The 22055-nt window shown below is 37.3% G+C and overlaps 1 protein-coding gene across 2 annotated transcripts in view; it reads right to left on the bottom strand.

The window, feature by feature from the left end:
* LOC149573038 (putative serine/threonine-protein kinase PBL8) overlaps nt 1-18338 on the bottom strand; it is a 46604-nt gene extending 28266 nt beyond the window's left edge. The window contains exon 1 of one of the 2 annotated variants that reach the window (XM_089814207.1): nt 17682-18338. In XM_089814207.1, the coding sequence (XP_089670333.1) occupies nt 17682-17742 (61 nt within the window). In that variant the 5' untranslated portion in view covers nt 17743-18338. The remainder of the gene's footprint in view (nt 1-17681) is intronic. The other variant, XM_089814208.1, reaches the window with a different exon arrangement.
* Between the last annotated feature and the right edge of the window lie 3717 nt (nt 18339-22055).

Raw genomic sequence — 22055 nt, 5'->3', positions numbered from 1 at the left:
AAATATATATATATATATATATATATATATATATATATATATATATATATATATATATATATATATATATATATATATATATATATATATATATATATATATATATATATCTCCAAGAGTATAATAAGCCATCCAATCCCCAAATAAACGCCAAAATGACTCTCTCATCAAAACCCTCTACCTACGAGAGTCTATAATAGGCAAATCCATGGAAAATATCATATCGAACTAAAGAGGGGTCATGACAGCATACATGCGCTTCTGATAAGCCCTCATGTGATCAAAGGCAGCCTTACGGTGTTCATCAAGAGTCTCTAGTTCCTGTCTCATTGTTCAGCTTGATGGTGCACATCCTCGTCATTCCACACACATTTCTTGACTGTCTTCTGATTATGAGCTTCAACCCTTGGTCTTGATCATTATTGACACATTGCTAATTATATTCATAGCAAGTATTGAGGTGGTACTCGTACTCCATATTCCTGTCTTAATAACAGCTTCAGGTTGGACGTCTAAATCATCTTTGGCACATACAAGATAAGAGATATTCATTCTTTTGTAAACCTTTGCCAGTTGATATTGCTGCTTGAAACTCTTAATTATGGTTGTGACCAGTCTTTGAGCCTTTCTCAATTGTCGGTGTTTTTGCATACTAGCTGATGAATTAATGCTAAACAATCTTTTGTCATCGATATTGGTATCTTTCTTCTTGGTAAGTGTTATGTAACTGATAAATAAATTTCAATCTTTAATTAAAATTTATTTTAATTGTACTTTTAATATCTCAAATTGGGAATACGACAGTCTACCCCTCCTGGGAAATGTTTGACAACAAGCATTCCTTAATCGCCAGGAAGATTCCTGGATCCCAAATAAATCTGTAAAATGATTCAACTTTTTTCCATGGCTTTATATAGATGCCACTGAATTCATCATGTTATCCACTTACCATGTAGACCTTGGAACACAAAGATTAGAATTCCTATTAAAAATCGAATTCCAGTTCACTCTTATGAGTGTATACTTATGCTGCTGATGTTTTATCCTGATTTAGAGAAGCTGATTCACATGCCCAAGCTGTAAAAATCCCTTAATATTCTGGGAAGTGTTCCAAACTCATGCCATCAATTTCCATTGATGGGGAAGGAACCTTCTTCAACCCTGAAATAAAATTCCCTGTATCTTTCCTCAAAACGTCAATCTGAATTGTAGTCTCAGAAAGTCTAATTGTAGGATGCTTAATATCATCATTCGAATTTTCTCTATTATTCCACCAAGGTTTTAATGCTTTCTTGCTCGATGAAACACTGGGATTCCACAGCCTATTTTCATCTTTTATTTTATGTGATTTCAAAATAGCCTCTTCATTCACTTCAAGTTGTGGGTTGTCACGGATTTTGTGTAAATCAACTTCAATTAATGGATTATGAATAGGTTGAAGTTTGTTCCCATGACCAATCTTAACATCTAATTTCTTTAGACAATAATTCAAACCTTATCATCTTTTTCATTGTCACTATGTTCCATGAAGTGCTTGATCACATTGCTTTGTCTTCTTGATGATAATGTCTTCTCTAGGCTTCTTGTCCTAACCTTTTTTGTGTTGTCCTCTATGCATGGTCCTTGTTTTTGATGTGAGGTTAACCTTATCATCATTTTGAATCCATATACTTGATGTATTTGTGATACAAGACAGTCAATAGTTACTCCTTTCTCTCCTTGAACTCGTGGCTTTTTGAAAGATTCATGTGGTGCTTGATGATCATTTCTTTCATTACCCTCCTTCGGTTTTTAAACATTCTATCATTTTTCCTTTCTTCCTCTTGTTTGGCGAGTACTCCTACAAGCCCGGCCGCTTTTTCTTGGATCTCTCTTTGACCTTCAATGAATTGATCCAAAAGATTATTCAGCTTTTCATTTTCATCCATTTATGATCTTTGTTATATTATCTTCTCAGTTGTTTCCATTTTAATATAGAATATGTTTCCCCCACTGGATGGCAGGTTTGTTAGCTCTGATACAAATTGCAATGCCCTTTTTTCTGGTTATATGGACACTATGTGAATTTCCAGACCTTCTTCAATTAGATAATGAAAATGCAATGGAATGCAGATATATGAATTACTATAATTTTGAATGCAGCAGCTGTGAAACATAAATACAATGATAAAAGTATATATGACTAGTAGTTACTAATGCTTCAACGATGAAATGCGAAAGCAGTTACAATGGATAGTATGCATGACTGGTAATTCCAAATAGTCTTCTGCAATTGAAAAATGCAGTTGTAATATAATGGTTGTTTCTTATATTACAATGTATATTATGCAAGGTATCGTGCATGGCTGTGTCTGATCTGCTTTGTGATATATGCTGTGATCTACAGGATAACCAATGATTATGTCGTCTCTGATATTCTGATTTGATATACGCAATGGTCTCTGTTATAGGAGCCGTCTCTGATATCAATCTGATTATATATGCTCTTTAATGATGTCGTCTCTGATATGTAATTGAATTGCCTGAACTGAATGGTTGCGATGCTCTTATTATTGAGCGGATTCCACAGAGGGAAATAAGTTATATAAAATCAATTCTTGTTATCTGCTCTTGCAATGATATGGTATCCATATATGTACATGATTGGCCAACTGAGGAGGCATGATAGAATAGTCACCACTCCACATAATAATAATTATAATGAAGAGTTGCCACTTATTGAATCACCAATTCATTAATCATTGATCAGATATTGAGTAATCATTTACTCCTAAAATTAATGTTTAGACAGGAGGATATCACCGCAGACGAATACAATATTTGCAATAGCCTGTATAGTTGTGATATTGCTATCAAGATTTAACTGTGTGATTTTTGAGTCAAACTCATTGACCCATGTTTCTATTACAATAATAGATAAGATGTCTATTATTAGTTAATGGTAATCTTGTAAATATCTTTAGCTTTAGTTTGCACACCCAGAACAAGTTGATCGGTGTTTCGATATTTGAAGATTGTGATGATGTGTTGCTTCCAAGTTCCATAATTGCGACCATTGAATTTGGAATTATGCTCGAGCAGAATATTTGTCAAAGATGCCATGGCACGTTTTTCAATGAAAATCTGTGAAAATCTGTGAAGGCACGTTCTTCGAAGCAAAAATACAGAAGACCCAGAAGAATCAGAGAATGACCCAGAAGAGAGCTCGAAAAACCCAGAAGGAATCTACTGTCGTTTTCTGAATCCGCTAGCTCGAAAATTGAGGCACCCAGAAAAAACGGATGACAACCCTGTTGAGCTCTCGAAAAACCCACCAAGAATCTGCAAACAAAAAAAAATTTCAACCCCAAAAATTAGGGTTTCGAAAAAAAAGGCCCTGGCTGAAAAAAATTTGAAAAACTTCAGATTTCTTGATAAAAATGGTGGTTTTCAGTCGACTAAAGCTGGTCACGGCAGTATGGAGGTCAGAGGTAAAACTCTGGAAGAGGTCTGGTCAGGTCGCAAGCCCAGAATCAGTCACCTGAAGGTTTTTGGCTCTCTTGCTTTTGTTTGGATCCCTGATGCTTCACGCACCAAGTTGGATGCCAAGAGTCAGAAACTGATGCTTGTTGAATATAGCAGTCTTCACAAAGCCTACCGCCTTATTGATGTTGAGACATCTCGTCTCATATACAGCCGCGATGTAGTCTTTGATGAGCAGCGAGGACCATTCATGCCTGTTTCTCCTGTTCCTGATCCAGCAGACCAGCCTATGCAGGTTCATGATTTGGGAGTTCGGCTTCCATTAGGTCCACCTGATGGGAGGGCTCCAGTAGCTCCTCCAGCTCCAATCCTACCAGTGATACCTGTACAACCACCTCCGGCTTCTCCTGCAGGATCACCTCGTTTTGAAGATGCTTCACCTGAGTTTGATCCAGATTCTTCTGATCAGGATCCTGCTGATCAAGCATCTCCTAGTACTACTCTTGGTCATTCTCCTCTCCGGCCTAAGTGGTGGGCTAAGACACTTGCTGATCTTCATGATGATGAGCTCATTGATGGGAGAACTGCTCGAAAAAAGAGCAAAACTACAGATTCTGTTAACTTTGCTCTTATGGCCAACATTCACAGTGTGTTTGAACCTCAAACATATTCCGAGGCTAAAGGAATTCCAGAGTGGGAACAGGCCATGCAATCTGAACACCAGAGCTTGCTGAAGAACAACACTTGGGTCCTTTCTGATCTTCCCCCAGGGAAGAAACCCATTAGCTGCAAATGGGTCTACAAAATCAAATACAAATCAGATGGTACTTTGGATAAGTACAAAGCTCGTTTAGTGGCAAAGGGCTTTTCTCAGCGTCAGGGCATTGATTATGAGGAGACCTTTGCTCCTACTGCAAAGATGAGCACCATCAGATTAGTCCTAGCCATGGCAGCACAGTTTGGCTGGAAGGTCCATCAGATGGACGTAAAGAGTGCTTTCCTGAATGGTGATCTCCATGAAAAGGTCTACATGACGCAGCCTCCTGGTTTCAAGGTTGCTGGTAAAGACCATCAGGTTCTCAGATTGGTAAAAGCTCTCTATGGTTTGAAGCAGGCCCCTCGGGCATGGTACATCAAGATTGATACGTACCTCAGTGATCAAGGCTTCAAGAGGAGTTCTTTAGACTCAAATTTGTACATCAAGACTACTGACAGTGACATCATCCTTCTGGTTATCTATGTGGATGATTTGATCATCACTGGCAGTTCGGCATCTTTGATTCAGGGAATCAAACAACACTTATGCCAGTCTTTTGATATGATTGACCTTGGGCTCATGCATTATTGCTTAGGTGTTGAAGTTTGGCAACAGTCTTCTGGTATATTCATCTCTCAGTCCAAATATGCCAGGGCCTTGTTAGAAAAATTCCGAATGCAGGATTGCAAACCTGCATCTACACCTATGGAGAAAGGTCTCAAGTTATCAGCCAAGTCTGATTCTCCTTCCGTTGATGATACTACGTATAGGCAACTAGTAGGCAGCCTCATCTACCTATCTGCTACTAGGCCTGATATCAACTTCGCAGTCAGCTATATTTCACGCTTTATGACAGCTCCTAAGGCTGATCATTGGATGGCAGCAAAGCGTGTGCTTCGTTATGTGAAGGGCACTTCTAATTATGGACTTCTGTATTCTCGGAGTTCTAATCCTAAACTCAATGGGTTCACAGATTCAGATTGGGCAGGCTCTGTTGATGATAAAAAGTCAACATCTGGATATGTGTTCAGTTTGGGATCCGGTGCAGTCACATGGACCAGCAAGAAGCAACAGGCAGTTTCTCTCTCTTCTACAGAGGCTGAATACAGAGGAACTGTTAAGGCAGGATGTGAAGTTGTCTAGCTTTGTCGGATGCTTGGGGATATGCAGATGTCACCAGCAGGACCGACTACTCTGTTTGTTGATAACGAAGGCGTTATCAAGTTAGCACGGAATCCAGTCTTCCATAAACAAACCAAGCATGTGGATGTTCATTGTCATTACATACGACAGCTGGTTGAAGACGGGACTATAAATCTGCAGTATGTTCCTACCACAGATTAGACTGCAGACATTCTCACCAAGCCTCTTGGTCCTGATAAGTTTGTCAAATTCAGAGGACAGCTTGGTGTGTTAGATAGATTAACCATTAAGGGAGGGTATTACAATAATAGATAAGACGTCTATTATTAGTTAATGGTTATCTTGTAAATATCTTTAGCTTTAGTTTGCTTTCGTTTTTTGCTTTCTCTGGAATAGAATGTTTCTATTCTTTACGATCGTTTCCTAAGGAAACATCGTCTCATTCTTTTGTATAAATTGACCTTTCGGTCTCTGTTATTAATAAGCAAGTATTTACCAATTACCTCGTAATAGTTTCATGAGTAGTGATTCAACGTGAATCCATCTCTCATGAGAATAAATGGAACACTTAGCACTCATTGGATCTAGGTGATGCTCACAGGGGTGAAGCACCGGGACTTCCCGGGAGGTCACCCATCCCAGTACTACTCCAGCCTAAGCGCGCTTAACTACAAAGTTTCCTACTTATCAGCCTGTATAGTGTTAATAGTAAATACCCGTTCATTTATGTGATATACCCATCCTTGGACTTCTCCAATCTTATCAATGCCTTCACATATCCCTAAGAAATGTATTGCTGTTACTATACTTTCATCAACAATGATTGTATAGGTGTCGTCACTGAAGATTATGGCTTATACGGTTATAACATCCATGTCCCAGTGTTCTACTTGATGGTGCACATCCTGATCATTCCACATGTATTTCTTAACTGTCTTCTGATTATGAGCTTCAACCCTTGGTCTTAGTTATTATTGACACTTATTTAATTATATTCACGGCATGTGTTGAGGTGGTACTCTTCCTCCATATTCGTGTCTTTATAATGGCTTCAGGTTGGATGTCCAAATCATCTTTGGCACATACAAGATAGCGATATTCATTCTTTAGTAGATCTACTCTGGTTGATATCACTACTTGAAACTCTTTGTTATGGTTGTGACCATTCGCTGAGCCTTTCTCAATTGTCGGTCTTTCTGCATGCTCGCTGATGAATTAATGCTGAACACTCATTTATCATCAATATTGATATCCTTACTACTTGGTAAGTGCTGTATATTTGATAAATAAGTTTCAATCTTTAATTAAAATTTATTTTAATCGTATTTTTAATATCTCAAATTGGGAATATGCAGCGCACCTTATATGCTCTCAGCAGCTGAAGGACGACCAGCCTTGATAATTGCCATTTGCAAGAGTTTCCAAGAAACTCACAACGTGATTGGCTGCAAGGAATATACCATAATGTAATGATTTGAATATTATCGTAACTTCTTGATTTTTTATATTTCTCATATCAATAATTTGTGATTAATACCATTCACAGTAATGGAAATAAGGAATATCCCCAATAAGGGCATTACAGATGAAAGCTCTCATTGCAGTACGACTAGAGGAAAGCAGACAAAAACAGAAAAACAGGGCCAAGCCCCAGGTTTTAGTTCTATAGAGTCAAAGGGAAATATAAGGAGCTCTTGTTTTCCATTGGGCCATAGATATTAGATACATAGATTAAACAACTAGGGCAGCTGTATTTCCAATTTTTGTAACACTCATGGAATGTCTCTGTGAAATAGAGAATAGGAACATTGGGCAAGTTTGGCGCATGCCAATTTTTTACAATAAAATATAAACGTTACTTTGAGTCCTTATTGGGAATAGCTGGTTATTTTGACAATGTCATACCTCCCTGAGACCAGAGCAAATTACATATCAATCACAGCCTTCACAAAACTTAACTGGAGCATTGAATAGTGATTAAAGCCTGGGCGGTGGCCGATAAACGAAGAGAGCCAACTGGGATAAGAAAAGACAGGGATTTATCCAAAACGACCAACTGAAATGTAAAGTGCTTAATTATTAACATTTTATTCAAAACGTTGCAAAGACCGACATCACTTGAAGGGTTGTCACATTTATATGTAGTCGAACCTCTTGGAATATCAAAAGGCTGTAAGTAGGACATAAAATGATGATGGAAAAGGAAAAAAGAGGAAGCAAACAAAATAATAATAAGCAGGTTTATTACAGCTGACATTTGAATACATCATTGAACAGAATTGAAAGATTGAATAGGCAGTACAACAGCAATTATTTTAGAGAGGACGCCTCATTTGGGAAGAGATAAGAGAGGTGTCTGTTCGTCCTCTTTGAGGGCTATATAAGGAGGAACTTCATTTGGAGAAGAGGCATCAAACCATCAGTACAAGGAATATCTTTCAGCGGAGCAGATTAGCATCACTGCTCCTAAAGAGCAGATCAGTCATAAGATATCAAACAGACAAAGACCAGAATATCAAAAAGCTATAGCAATCTCATATCAGATCAGAATCTGTTTTGATTAACAGGCAGTGGCATTCTTGTTTATTGTGGCATGCATGAATATATGTTTGAATACGTATGTTTGACATATACAGCAAGATAATGCACAATTCTTTACATATTAATGTAGGATAACATATTAGGCACATAAAATCATATGTATTATACCTAACTGATCATAAGGATTTTCAAATAGCAACAATCAATCATGGAAAGGTGAGCAAGTAAATACAAGGAACGCTAACAGCCATAGGATTCCTCACTAGGTACACCACCTCCTATGGATGGCGGAAGGCCACAAGGCCAAGAGAGATGGTATATCCACTCTTGGGCCTAGGGTAGAGGATCACCTTGGACACCCTATTGTAGTTTCTCCTCCAACCTCTACATTGATGAATTGTTGGAATGAATTCAAGAGAATCTCAATCACAAGAGAGTGAATAGGGGTGGTATGATGAGGGAGAACGACTATAATATCCCTCGTCAGGCACACCACTTCATATGGATGGGGGAATGCCATATGATGCTAATAGAATTAGTATACATGCTCTTGGGCCTAGGGTAGAGTCACTTTGAGCTACCCTATCATGTCTGCTTATTGGAGCCCCATTGTGATTGAACCCAAACAATAAATTAGATATGTTATATGACTAAGATGATTATTAATATATGTTCTTTAACCCTACTAATGGTTGATCTTATGAATTATAACTTCAATATTTATCTAGCACAATTGTAGGATCTCAACCAGGATCTGTCTTGCTTTACATCCTTTGGGTAAAGTTGAATATCTAACTGTATTGCATTCCCTGTTTTATTAAATTTCTGATTCTTGGGGAAAATATAGGACAATCCAAAAAGGGAACATACAATTGGTATCAAAGCATTAAACCCTTCCATCTTGCAAGACAAACCTACTTTGATCGCCATTCAATTAGGGTTAACTATCAAGTCCTTTTCTTAAGCAGGTGAAGCTAAATAAAATCAATCAGGTCAACATTGCATTTTATTATGTATGCACCTTTAGATTTTTCATGTCTACATAAGCACGCCTATTCAATGTATACTTTATATGCATGCTCTTCACATGTATGCCTTGGTGTTTGCTTCATGGCTGATGACCTTCGGGCATGTTTACTCCATGAGAACATTCCTCATGTTTTTGCCTCTATGTATTGGTTCGTGCCTTGCATGTCTGATGTGCATTTCTGTGTATTGCCTCAAGCCTTACACGTTTGACATGTATTTAAGTGTATTGCTTTATGCATTACAAATTAACATGTTAATTTCACGCCTTACGTGCATTTGTATTGCTTCATGCCTTGTGCGTATTCATGTGTATGATTCATGCCTTGTGTGTAATCTTACTAATGTTTCATGCCTTACATGTATTTGTGCGTATACTTCATTTGTCATGTGATATTTCATGCGCTATGTGTATGCTTCATGCCTTACATGCATACTCCATGCCTGGCAGATATTTATGTCTGTTTTTCATTTGTACTTATGGATATGCTTCACATCTTCTGTGAATTTATATGTTTGGTTCATGTTTGAGGTGTTTTCAACATGGTTATTTCATGGGTCTGTGTGCGCTTTCCTAATGTATGCCTTATGTCCGATGTGTTTCCATTAAGTTATTCCATGTGAGTACCAATAATTGTTTCTAGATTCATATTCTTGCATTCAAATTGCAAATTAGGTGCATGTGCTCCATTATTAATACACAACATTCTAGATGTATGTCATGTTTCTAATTCTCATCTTAATATATGGGAAGCACACCCTTGCTAGGAAATCAACAAGATACCCATGAAAACATTCAAGTTAAAGAGAACTTGCAATAATATTACAAAGCTAGCAAATTTACAATACCTTTGTTAAGCTGTGCAAAATTAACAACTTGATATAAAAATAATAGTGCAGCAAAAGGTGGATTATGAATTAGACTCCGTCATCATTCAACCATTGCTTGAGGATGAGCATTACTGGGGAAGGAAGGATTGTCATACACTACCTGAGACTATGGCAAATTACATACTTTCACAAAACTAAATTAGAGCCTTAAATAAGGATTTAAGTCTGGGCAGTCGCAAATAAATTAAGAGGGCCATCTAGGGTAAGAAAAGACAGAGGATTATCCCATAGACTAAAAAATTGTAGGACTTGTCATGGACTCATCTGGACTCACAGGTTCAATTGTGAGCCAAGTCGACTTGCTATGGACTCACGAGTCAAGTCCAGGCGAGTCACTGCCTCTGGACTCGCAAGTCTGAGGCATGCACTTGCATCGCCCAGTTAACACGCCCAATCTTGAATAAAGTGCCATTCTTTTTTACTTTTTTCATTCATTTTCTGTTTGCCCATGATCATAATAGGATTTTAGGATGTGGAGAAGTTGAACAATCAACATCAAATTAGCAAAATACATCCAGGTTTTTGTTTTTTTGCAAAACTACAGTTTTTTCTTTTGTTGAGTCCTTTCCCGAGTCTCTTCCGAGTCCGAGTCCAAATCCAATTTTTTGGTTTGCCATGTCCGAGGCAAGTCCGAGTTTTTCAACTATGATTTATCCAAAAGGACCAACTACATTGTGCAGTGTTCTAATTATTAACATTATATTCAAAAAGTTGGGAAGGCCGACCTTACTTGAAGGGTTGCCACATCTACATGCAATCAGAACTCTTGGGCTTTTAAAAGGGTATAAGTAGGAGATAAATTGACAATGGAAAGGGGAAAAGAGGAGGTAAAAGAAAGAATCATAAGCAGGCTTACTACAGCTGACATATAAATAGATTGTTGAACAGAGTTGAAAGATAGAATAGTCAGATTTGAAGGTGACCCGACTTAAGTAAGAAGGCAATAAGAAGTGAGATTGTTAAGCGGCACTAGTCTGTATTTTACAACAGAGATTGTTTTATAATAGACAAGTCATTTGGTGAAAAGCTGAGAACAGTGCCTATTCATCCTCATTGAGGCTATATAAGGAGGAACTTCATTTTGAGAGGAGGCATCAAACCATCAATAAAAGGAATATCAATTAGCATAGCAGATTAACATCACTAATCATAAAGAGTAGCTTAGTCATAAGATATCAAAAAGATGAAGACCAAAACATCGACAAGCAGTAGCAATTTCATACCAGCAATCAGGACCAAATCAAAATCTGTTTTGATTGTCAGGCAGTGACATTCTTGTTTATTCATAGTATGCATAAATCTATGTTTAAACATGTATGCCAGATATAAGCAACAAGATAATGCACAACCCTTTACATATCAACTTAGGCTTATATATTTGGCACATAGCATCATATATATTATACAAAAGTAATAACCTGGATTTCCAAATAGCAATAATCAGTCATGTACCGAGGGAGAATGGCTATAGGATTCCTCACCAGGCACACCACCTAATATGGATGGTGGATGCCACATAAGGCCAAGAGGGATGGCATATCTGCTCTTGGGCCTAGAGTAGAGGATTGTAGTGCAGAGGCACCTCAGCCTTGAAGAAATATGATGAATCTATGTAGTGCTGATATTATTTGTGTCAACACAATCCAATTTCATTTGTATTAAAATAATGATGTAAAGGTACTAACATTGCAAAATTGGGAATTTTGCAATGTTGTACCAAATTGTCCAAAAAGTTGAACTGAAGAGTATTGTAACTGCCCAAAACATTATAAATGGGCTACATTTGTTTTGAACCAAACATAGTCCAGAGAATGGAATAAAAAATGAAAAATACATATTGTTCCTCTGGCTGTCAACAGCCAAGAACATTCAGTTTCTGAAGGATCTATGATTAACAAAGTTCAGTTTTGTTTATTACGTACCTATTGGCTCCAATTTCATTTTACTCTGATTTTAGTTTGAAATTATTTTCTGGTTTAGATGATCATGTTGTTCAGATTATCAGATTGAATATGAATATCCAGTATTTGGAATACCAAAGGGTATGGATTTTTTGTTTGAATCCAAATGTGTTTCTTAGCACAACATTGGCTGTTTGTGGTATGCATATCTTTCCCAAGAATCAATTTTTTTCACAGATTAATATCTGTTCTATTTGCATGACAACTAATGATTTACAGATCAGGTTATCGGGTCGAATTCCCTGTTACCGTTTCTGATTTCGAAGTTCTTGAATTATGTTTGTTAGGGAATGGTATCAGGCTTCATTTTGGAATAGCCTTCATTTATAAACCAATTCCAAGAATCAGTTAAAGTATCGATTTTACATAAACCAATTATGTATCAACTTGAATTCAAAGATTATGGATCAGTTATTTTGAACTATTTCTTGACCGATAATGTTTGGTCTCCATTTTAAAAAGAATGGATATCAATTCTGTTTGATTCCTAATTGATGGAATGGGAATCAATTTAGGTCATGGGCTGCAGATTACACGTTAATGGTATTGGATTCTTTACTTTGTTACATATTTGCAGAATCCTTGACACTTCATGCATAAATTAAAATAATATGTTCTTGGTTTGAGTGGAATATGAACCAATTACATGTATCGGTTATTCTAACAAAGGAAACCCGATTCATGTCATGGAATCACAAGATTCGTTACCAGCTATAGATGGGAATGTGAATCAAGTTTGTTCAAAAGAATATGAATCAGTATTCCGAGATTACCATAGAGGTTCATCAAGTGCTTCTTTGTACTGTTTCAATAACAGGTTGGGTTAATGTTTCGGGATTGATTATGGGTGGAGCAGTTCTGTATTCACAACATTGGTCGAGTATCAATAGGCATTGTTTGATATTTGGAAAAAGTTGATGATCAAGCTATTGTTAATTGGTAAAAGAATGTATTAAAATTTAAAATTGTCTCTACTCTGTTAAGTTCATCAAAGTAAATACTACTCAAATATGCAGATTTGGGATTGTTCAATGATGCTCTGCATCAGATTGCCTTGGGCACCCTATAGTAGTTTCTCGTTAACCTCTGCATTGATCAATTGTTGGAATGGATTCAAGGGAGTCACAATCATAGGAGAGTGAATAAGGGTGGCATGATAAGGGAGAACTGCTATAGGATTCCTCACTAGGTAAACCGCCTCATATGGATGGCAGAAAGCCACGAGGCCAAAAGGGGTATATCTGCTCTTGGGCCTAGGGTAGAGGATTGCTTCAGGCACCCTATCACATCTCTTTATCCAAGCTCTGTGATAATTGAACCAAAGTAATAAGTATCGGAATCGGCAAGGCCGAATCGAATCATGAATTGGCCATGAATCAGAATCGAATCAGTAAATTAAAAAAAACCTTGAAATTTACCGAGTAACTTATTTCATAAACCCTTTATCGCTGATTTGATTCACCAATTCACAAAAAATCGTTTGGCTGGAATTGACTCGCTGAATCACGTGAATCGCCGTGATTCTTGGAACTATGAATTGAACCCAAACAATAAATTAAATATGTTATATGACTGGGAGGATTATGAATGCATGATTTTAACCCTACTAACTGCTGATCTTATGAATTATGTCCTCAATAGTTGTCTACTAAGATTGCAAGGTCTCACAAGAACCTATCTTGCCTTACATCCTTTGGGTAACATTATATGTCTAACTATATCATGTTCCCTATTTTATTGACTTTGTGACTCTATGGGAAAATATAAGACAGCCCAAAAGGGCACATTACACCACGGCAAGGAAGGTATTGAAAGACCCAAGTCGTCACAAATTGAGTGGCCCATTATTGACAAATACATTCCAAAACACCTAACAAAGGAACAAAAACAAATTCGGAAAAAGAAAGGCTCCAACATTTTATCTAATAGGAACATGATGCTCATTAACTTTTCAAAAGGTGGACATTGTGTAGTTTGTTAAATGAGCTGATGATGGAGGTTGGAACAGAAAGTGTCATCCAAATAATAACTAGCAGTACATCTTTTTTATGTGGTTGATGATAGACTTCTAGAGACAAGACACCTTACACTGTTTTGAAGTTTTTGTGCCACCCACCACTTTGATATTCTTCATAGCAAGAAGGGAAATTGAGTGATAAAAAATGGGGGAAGATGTTAGGAATATAAGTATATTTACAACCATACATCAGTCTTGAGTCAAAGGAGAGACCACATTGATGAAAAGTCGCACACTATGCCACTGATTTCCTCACCTCGCAAATTACAGCAATTGCATTGCCAAACCTAAAGCACACGTTTGTATAAAAGGTCGCTGAAGAACCTTTATCACAACAAGGTCAACAAGTAGTGAGTCACCACTTTTTATGATATATTCCCTAAGGTCATGGAGGAGAATTGGAGATCATAAAGATAAGTTTTCAATACAAAAATGGCCCTATTTTATGTTATAATGTTTTAAAAAAAATGATTTGTAAAACTATGATATTTTATGCTGCTAAATTTTTTTAATTTTTTTATTCAAATATAATTTACTAATTCCATTTCTTGTTTTAGGTGTCGAACTATTATTAGGGTTCTAAGCATAGTTTGCATATTTGGCACTTGTACTTGCCACAATTTTTCGCTCCACAAGTTTTGGTGAGGTCTATTCACCAAGTTTTTTAGTAGATATTTTTTGAAACTCAAGCCTTTGGGAAACACTCACCAAAAACTTAGTGAGCTTTTTCATTTAACTCGTGATGCCAACATGTCAATTTTTAGGAAAAGAATGAACGTTAGACAGTTCAGAAACCCCATTTTTTAAAAGTTATGAAAACGGTGTCGTCCACAAAGGTTTGTGTGGTTTTGAAGGCCTTCCTTTGGGCTGATGGCGGGGAAACGCCCCCTAGCCTCACCTTATATCCCAACAAGGGCCCCGCAAATAGCACTGCCTCTTGACCCTACTAGGGGGTTGTTGCACCCAAATCCCCATGAGGGTCATTGCCCCTCAACCCTAGTGGGAGCACTACCCTCAAACCCCCACAAGGGATGTTGTCCATCAACATTGGCGAGGCAATCACTCTCAAAACCCCCACCAAGTTCATTTGACATATTTCATAGCTATATTTTGCATAAAATTTATATTTTTCTCAAAAAGGTTATATTTTTAATTTGAGTGATTTTTCTTAAATTGTCAAGCTTTTTTTGGTACTTTTCAAGTCAATTTTGTTTTGGCTTGCTGAGTACTCTTCAAGTCTGAGCTTGCAAATTATGGTTCTATGGTTGGTGGATGAAGCTAAAAATTCAATAGGGTGACTATACGAGGCCAAGAATATAACCAAAGAGATGATTCAACAATTGTGTAGGTCAAATACAAACATATAAACCCATAAAGCATATCATCAATCGAAGGTGTAATAGACAACTCAATCAAAATATTCATGTTGTTGCTTGCCAATTGAACTCCAAGTTTTTCTTCTTCACTTGACTCAGAGCAAATGACAAGTTATTATTGGCCTCAACCTTTGTGTCAAGAGGTTGATTCTTGATAAGAACCTTCAAGACATCAATAATGATGAGTAACAAGTTTATAAGGGTTCGTGTTGAGTAAAGATTGTTTTCTTCACCTTTACACATTCATAAAAGAGTCACTCTACAACCAAGTGAAGAAATGTATATGTTTAAAATTTAAGTGTACAGTGTACTTCAAACTTTTAATTTAGTAAAATCCTTGCAAGCTTATAAATACAAATTTGTGGTAGGATTGCAGAGCAACAACACTTGATCTTCAAAAATTTACCATCTGCATTTTGTCCTATCCCTGTAGCATGTCCAGTTGTGCACACAATCAGTATTTGTTTGGGGTCATTCACAAAAATAAGTTTCAAATATTTTTAAACATTTGGATATTTGGATCAACCAAGTTATTGACAGGTCCCAAATGCTCAACCCTGAATTCGAATTCGTTTCAAATTTGCCTGCAGACTGGTAAATTCACTCATCATTCGCTGGGAAGGACCCTGGATGACTACGGGGTGATTTTGCAGCGAATGACGACAAAACACATCGAGCCAATATGGAATCCGGAGCAAATGACCAACAAATTTGGTCATGGTTGACTTTTCAAATGATTTTTTAAACTTTTTTTAATTAAAACTCTGAAATGACACTGATTTTTTCAGTTGCTTTTGCGTTTTATAAAACAATTTACACATTCTGGTTTTGTATCGTGAGTCCAAGATTTATTTTGCTGTCAATTTTCTTGTGTGTCCAAAATGCAAAAACATTATAGACTATAGTTTGCATCCAGAAATATTATCGTGCGTCCAAAAGGCAGGGCAAAAGCATTATACTTTGCATCCAGAAACATTATCGTGCATCCAAAAGACAGTCAGGTGACTTGAACGGCAGTTTTTTCTACCATTTTTACTTTTTTCTTCTGAGCAGAGGATACAGATTACAGGCTACAGTTTTTCTGTCATTGTTTCCTTGTAAACAGAGGTTACAGAACAGAGACAACAGACCATTCGTGGTAGAGGAACATTCACGAGAATACAAATATTTTTATTAAAATAAAAATTTAAAAACTTGTACAGACGAACCCAAACCTGAACCCAGTCCAAAAAAAATTTGAGCAAATTTTGAACCCGAATATCAAACCCCCATGTCGAACATGCATACGAACCAGAATCTGAACCGGCAACTTAGCTTGATACTGAAAATCGCTTAAAATAAAACCGTCTGTGGCAAACCATCCTCAAATCAAAATTAGCATAGGATACAATCGCACAGATATCCAAGCTAGATCCATTTATATCAGTGCTACAAAATATGTGTCAGACAACCACTCACTCTCCTCTTTACTGATATAACCCAGATAACACACCATCAAATTCCAAGTAATTGATAATCTGTCATTTTCTGGCAACGGAGTTCTAAAGTTGTTCTTGATCACAGGGGTCTTTTCCAAACAATCATATTAAATTCATTAAGAATATGGTTGCATCCATTCATTTTGCTCTAATCCATGAAATTTAATTAATATAGGCACTGTTGAAGACCCGCCCACATGTCAATAGTGTAATTTTGCTGCAGAGGTTGCCGTGTTAAACTAAATTTCTGCACATATACACCACACGGTGTGCTGCTTTTCTACAGTGAAACTATAATTATAAATAATAGCTTTGGTGGAAACTGCAATTCACACCAAAGGAGAAAAAATCGATGGGTAAACAATGCTGCACAAAGAACCCATCGAAGGTTTGATTAACCAGAAGAATCAACTAAGGAATAAGGTCTGGCGCAAGCCGAGTTGGACATTTTTTTGACACAATAAATAACCCTCAGTGTTTGGCATTTAACTAGAGGACATCAATCGCCTCTGGACTACCAACGGATTGTTTGATTGGTACCAAGTTAGAGGAGATCGATCATCAATGCACCCCCACACTACTCGGTTGCTTGCTCTCCGATTAAAAACATTGAAGTTTTCCTTAACATATTCATCTCCATTCAATATTTAGTCTAGCATTACATAATAAGCTCTTGGAATCCATCACTGTAAAGAAAATACATCTCCCAGCTTACTTCAACAGGGGACGTGAATCTTATCTAGAAGCATTTCGTCCCCCTCAAGAATCCAATTTGTACAAGAATAAAAATACTCGCAGGAGGCATAAACCTAAGAGTGTTGGTCTGTTCGATTCAAGAACCAACAAGGTGAAACGTAAAACAAAAGCGAAGTGTTGTTAGTACATACACTAAGTTTATTCTAATCAAACAGTAATCCCGGAATCTGTAACACTTACAAGGGATTTCTCGTCTTGGAAAATGATTTCAAATTGCAATTAATCAATAACCCTTTCAGAGTGATACAGAACGTGAAAAAAGATTAGACGTACCTTGCCTGTGTGAGGAGACTTTGCTCCGAGGGGATTCATTTCTACCAAAACAGTTTCCCATCAATACTTATATGGCAGAGCTTAACACTCATATTATTCCATGTGGGTATTGGTTTAAGAGACGATAACAGCCCAAAACTTGAGAATTCCTTGATACCCAAGCTTCGTTCGGTCTATTCATCTGAAATGGGCATGGGCGTGGACATGGGCGACCAGGCCAACATATCCGTGTCTGAATTCCAAGACCGAATATTTGTCAAAGGTCTTTGGTATTGCGCAATGACCAAGCAAGTGGGTATGTACTATGTAGAAGAGAAGAGGTAAACAAAAGTAAAGCTCAGAGGGACACATTCCTCGAGACCACCCCCTACAACGATGGGTTCAAAAGACGGAACCTGGCGGGACGGATCTGAATTGTCTCCATTAGGTGCACGCCTTATCAAACTCTTTTGTCAAAATGGGATCCAATTAGTTTTTAATAAATCTGTTTGACAGGGATCTCGGATGAAAGTGGGAAATGCACCTGCCAACGGAAGTTTTTTTAACCTGTTGACATTTGGGCTCCTCCCGATGGTTTTGTAACTTCAATTATTTGTTTCTTTCCGTGGAATGAGATGGCAACCACTACGACATGGGCCTCACATTGCCGGAAAAGCCATTGTTGTCTTCGGTCAGATGTGCCTTTCATACCTCATAAGTTCCCAGCTTAATTTTTGGTCATACTCTTTGTTTTTAATTTTTTAAATATGGGAGAAAAATCAGCAGTTGTGCGGACTCGGGGCTACCCCAAGAAGCACGCATCTAAATAGCAACGATGTCATTATGGAAGGAAAAGCTCTTGGTGGCATGCTGCTTTCTATTATGAATGAATGAATGAAGGTATTTTAATGACGTCTTCGAGACTACTCAGCGTATGGGACCATTTCCATGTTCTTTTCAATGTCAGCCCTCTTTTATAATTTGCTTTAAGAAGCTCGTTGTTTTATATAGTCTTGTTTCCTCAAAAATTTGGTGTAATTTGCCCCCCTTCAAATTGTCCTCAAACTGGTCCTAGATATCTTGGTATGTCGTACACTCAAAGATAAAGTGTCATTTTGTTTCGATACATCATTTACTTCAATAGATGTGTTTTCTTTCTTCTCAATCCTCCTTGGGTGCCGTCCACCTCCTCGTTTCACACCGTAAATGATGGAATCTCGTTCATAATTGCGCCACTAGTAGCCTATTTTTACCTTTCATATCAACACATAGGTAATCGTTAATCTCATGGCACCACGTGGGGTTGAACTCTTTCACATATTGGGCCTTTGTCTTCCTTATTTGTTTTCTCCACATGGTCGCTTTAAATTTTTCCAACACAAACCGTTTTATCTCTTCATTGGTGTTGGGGCGCTCTAGTATGTTAATGTCTCACTTAGTTGATCATTTTTCATTTTGCTTCATCCACGTTTTCTTCCTTCAGGCTAGCCCCTCTTCAACCACCAATTTGGGTCATCGTTGCTTGTCCATATTTTTCACCTTGTTTAAATAGCTTAACACATGTATAACCGCAAAGGCTTCCATCGAGAACATCCCTGCTTTAGCCAAGAGGATCATGTATGGTATAGTTGATTTGACTTTAAGGTTAGTAGTGATGAAGCTTTTTTGTATTATTTCTATTTGCTTCCATTTGTGGCTAGATAGACTTCTCCCTCAAACCTCGCACCTGTATAACCCAACAGGGGTGACCAACAGTCCAAAAAGAATCTTTTTGGTTTTCCAATCCCAGAGCTTTGTTTGTCTACACCTATTTTGTAGCAAAAAGAAAGCCCTCCACGAAGCTCTCCAAATTGAGCTTGTTGTTAAAGTCTATGCCCAAGTATTTATACTCTTCCACAATCTCAAGAGTATTTCCTTCAAATTGGAAGTCAAATTAGAGTTCCCATATGATGCAAGATTATTTAATGCCCAAAATGTTATTTATTTATTTATTAATCAAAGATTAGTTTTTATTTTTTAGTTAAAATAAACTAGTATTTGCATCATAGAAAAATGTAACTTTACGTGGTAATATATAGGAAGTACAAATAGGAGCAGTAATTAATATTTGTAAAATCAAGATCACAGTCACAATGATACTAAGAAATAGCACTAGCAACTCAATTATATTCACGAGCATCCTTTATACTGTGGGTATTCTATTATACCATTTGAAAATCATTACAACTAGGGGTCAAGATGTTTCTTTTTTGTCTTTGAAGTATACATTGCATATTATCAAGTACATGTAGGGACAACAACTCTAGATCTTTAGTATGATAAGCCATACTTCACACCAATAAGTATGTGAATTAGAGAGTTGTTCTAGAAATTGTCATTTTTTATTCGTCACATAGAAAGTTTTTGCAACTAAGCCTATTCTTTTTTCCTTAACATTGTATATGCATTATTTTGCATCTTCGAGTATCTCTCAAAAGAAAACATTGGTTGAATGTAAATGTTGTTTAGTGATGCAGGAGCATCCTGGGTTGCCTTGTTATCCTACTCATTTTTGTTCATGTGCCTAGCAGTTCCTTCACGTGCCTAGCAATTCCTTCATGTTCCTTCATGTGCCTAACAGTTCATGTGCCTAGCAGTCTTTCATGTACCGAGTTACTGTAGCAATTCCTTCATGTGCCGAGTTACCCAGTGTATGTCAAGTGACTCTTCATGTGTCGAGTTACCCAGTGTATGTCAAGTGTTTCTTCATGTGTCAAGGTACCCAGTGCATGTTGAGTGTTAGCATTTGGATGTGATTTTTGCGAGCCAACTTGCGAGATTTATTTTCGATCGTGACATTTATGTTAAGATCTTTTTCTTGGGATGTGTCCAGACCACTATTGGGTCAACCCTCCTTTTATGTAATGTTCTAGAATAATCTATAAGTCATTTTGGCAAGTATATATAGAGTATTTAGGCTTAGAGTTAGGAAAGTTTTTGGGAGCAAATTGCAGAGCAGAACTGAAAGTGCAAATTTGCAGTTGGATCTTTGAATGTGAATGTATTTGTAATTGGTCGTAATCCAGAAGGCCTTACAACTGGGCATGTATGAAGATGTTTTGATGAATCAATAAAAGAATTCCACCTCCTTTGGTTGTTGTCCCTTGTGTTTGCTTCTATTGTGTTAACTCTTGCAGGGTGGTTTGGATAGTTGGGTGAGCCTTTGGCCCTAGTTATTCATCTCTTGCTTGCATCAGTTGGTATCATAGCTTGAGGTTCATCTTTATGGAGATTGGATCATGTAGAACCTTGATTTGGATTTGGTTGTAGGATGGCAGATTTGTGGATTTGACCTATAACTTGTAAAGGGTTACGATCTTGCAGGAACTTGATTTGTAAAGATGGTTCATGGTAGAGGAAATCATGTTGATAATGCTATATTGGATCAATTGAGACAAATTGCAGCCAAATTAGAGGTTGTGGAGACATCCTAGAGGAGAGGAGCACATCTTGAAGATGTGAATGATGATGAAGCAACAGCACCAAACCAAAATCCAGAACCTGAAGAAGATCAAGATGAGGAAAGATTGTTGCAAGTGTTGTCTAGGGAAAATTCAAAGCCTATTGTAGAAGTTGTTCCTTATGATGAAAAATTGGATACCAATGCTATGTTGGATTGGATCTCTGATATGGAGAAATTCTTTGAGTACGTAAACACTCCTGATAATAGAAAGGTGAAGATTGCAGTCACTAGGTTGAAAGGTCATGCATCACTATGGTGGGAGCACTTGCAAACTGATAGACAAAGGAGAGGAGAGGATAAGATCAAAACTTGGCCAAAGATGGTGAATAAGGTAAAAAACAAATTCCTCCCTGCTAATTACCAAGTTAGCCTGTTGAGAAAGATGCAAAATTTGAAACAAAAGGACATGACTGTGAAAGAATATACCGAGGAATTCTATAGCTTGGACATCAAATCTAGACATGTGGATGATGATGTTGAGAAAATTGCAAGGTATATTAATGGATTGAGATCTGGAATACAAGATGAAATAAGTTTTATGAAGTTGGAAAGTGTAGAAGAAGCATATCAATATGCCTTGAAAGCTGAGGAGATCTTGACAAAGAAACATGAACAAAGACAAAGAGGTAGAGGTGGTAGATTCCAGAGAGGCAGAGGTAGATCTTATGGTGAAGGTGGCAAATCTGACAATTCTATGCAGGATAAAGGCAAATCTGAAAGGAAGAATGATGACAAAGGCAAGACCGAATGGAAAAGTGGTAATTCATATCGAGGAGGCACTAATTCTTACCGAGGAAGAGGTAATTCCTATTCTAGAGGTGGATTTCATGGTAATTGTTTTAGATGTGGTAAAGAGGGACATAGATCTTTTGAATGTAGATCCTCTGAAAGTA

This window comes from Cupressus sempervirens, chromosome 2 (assembly GCF_028749045.1).
Source record: "Cupressus sempervirens isolate cs-2001-9-10 chromosome 2, ASM2874904v1, whole genome shotgun sequence".
In the NCBI taxonomy this organism is placed as follows: domain Eukaryota; kingdom Viridiplantae; phylum Streptophyta; class Pinopsida; order Cupressales; family Cupressaceae; genus Cupressus; species Cupressus sempervirens.
The sequence above is the reverse complement of the archived record's forward strand: the minus strand, read 5'-3'. Positions and strand labels throughout refer to the sequence as shown.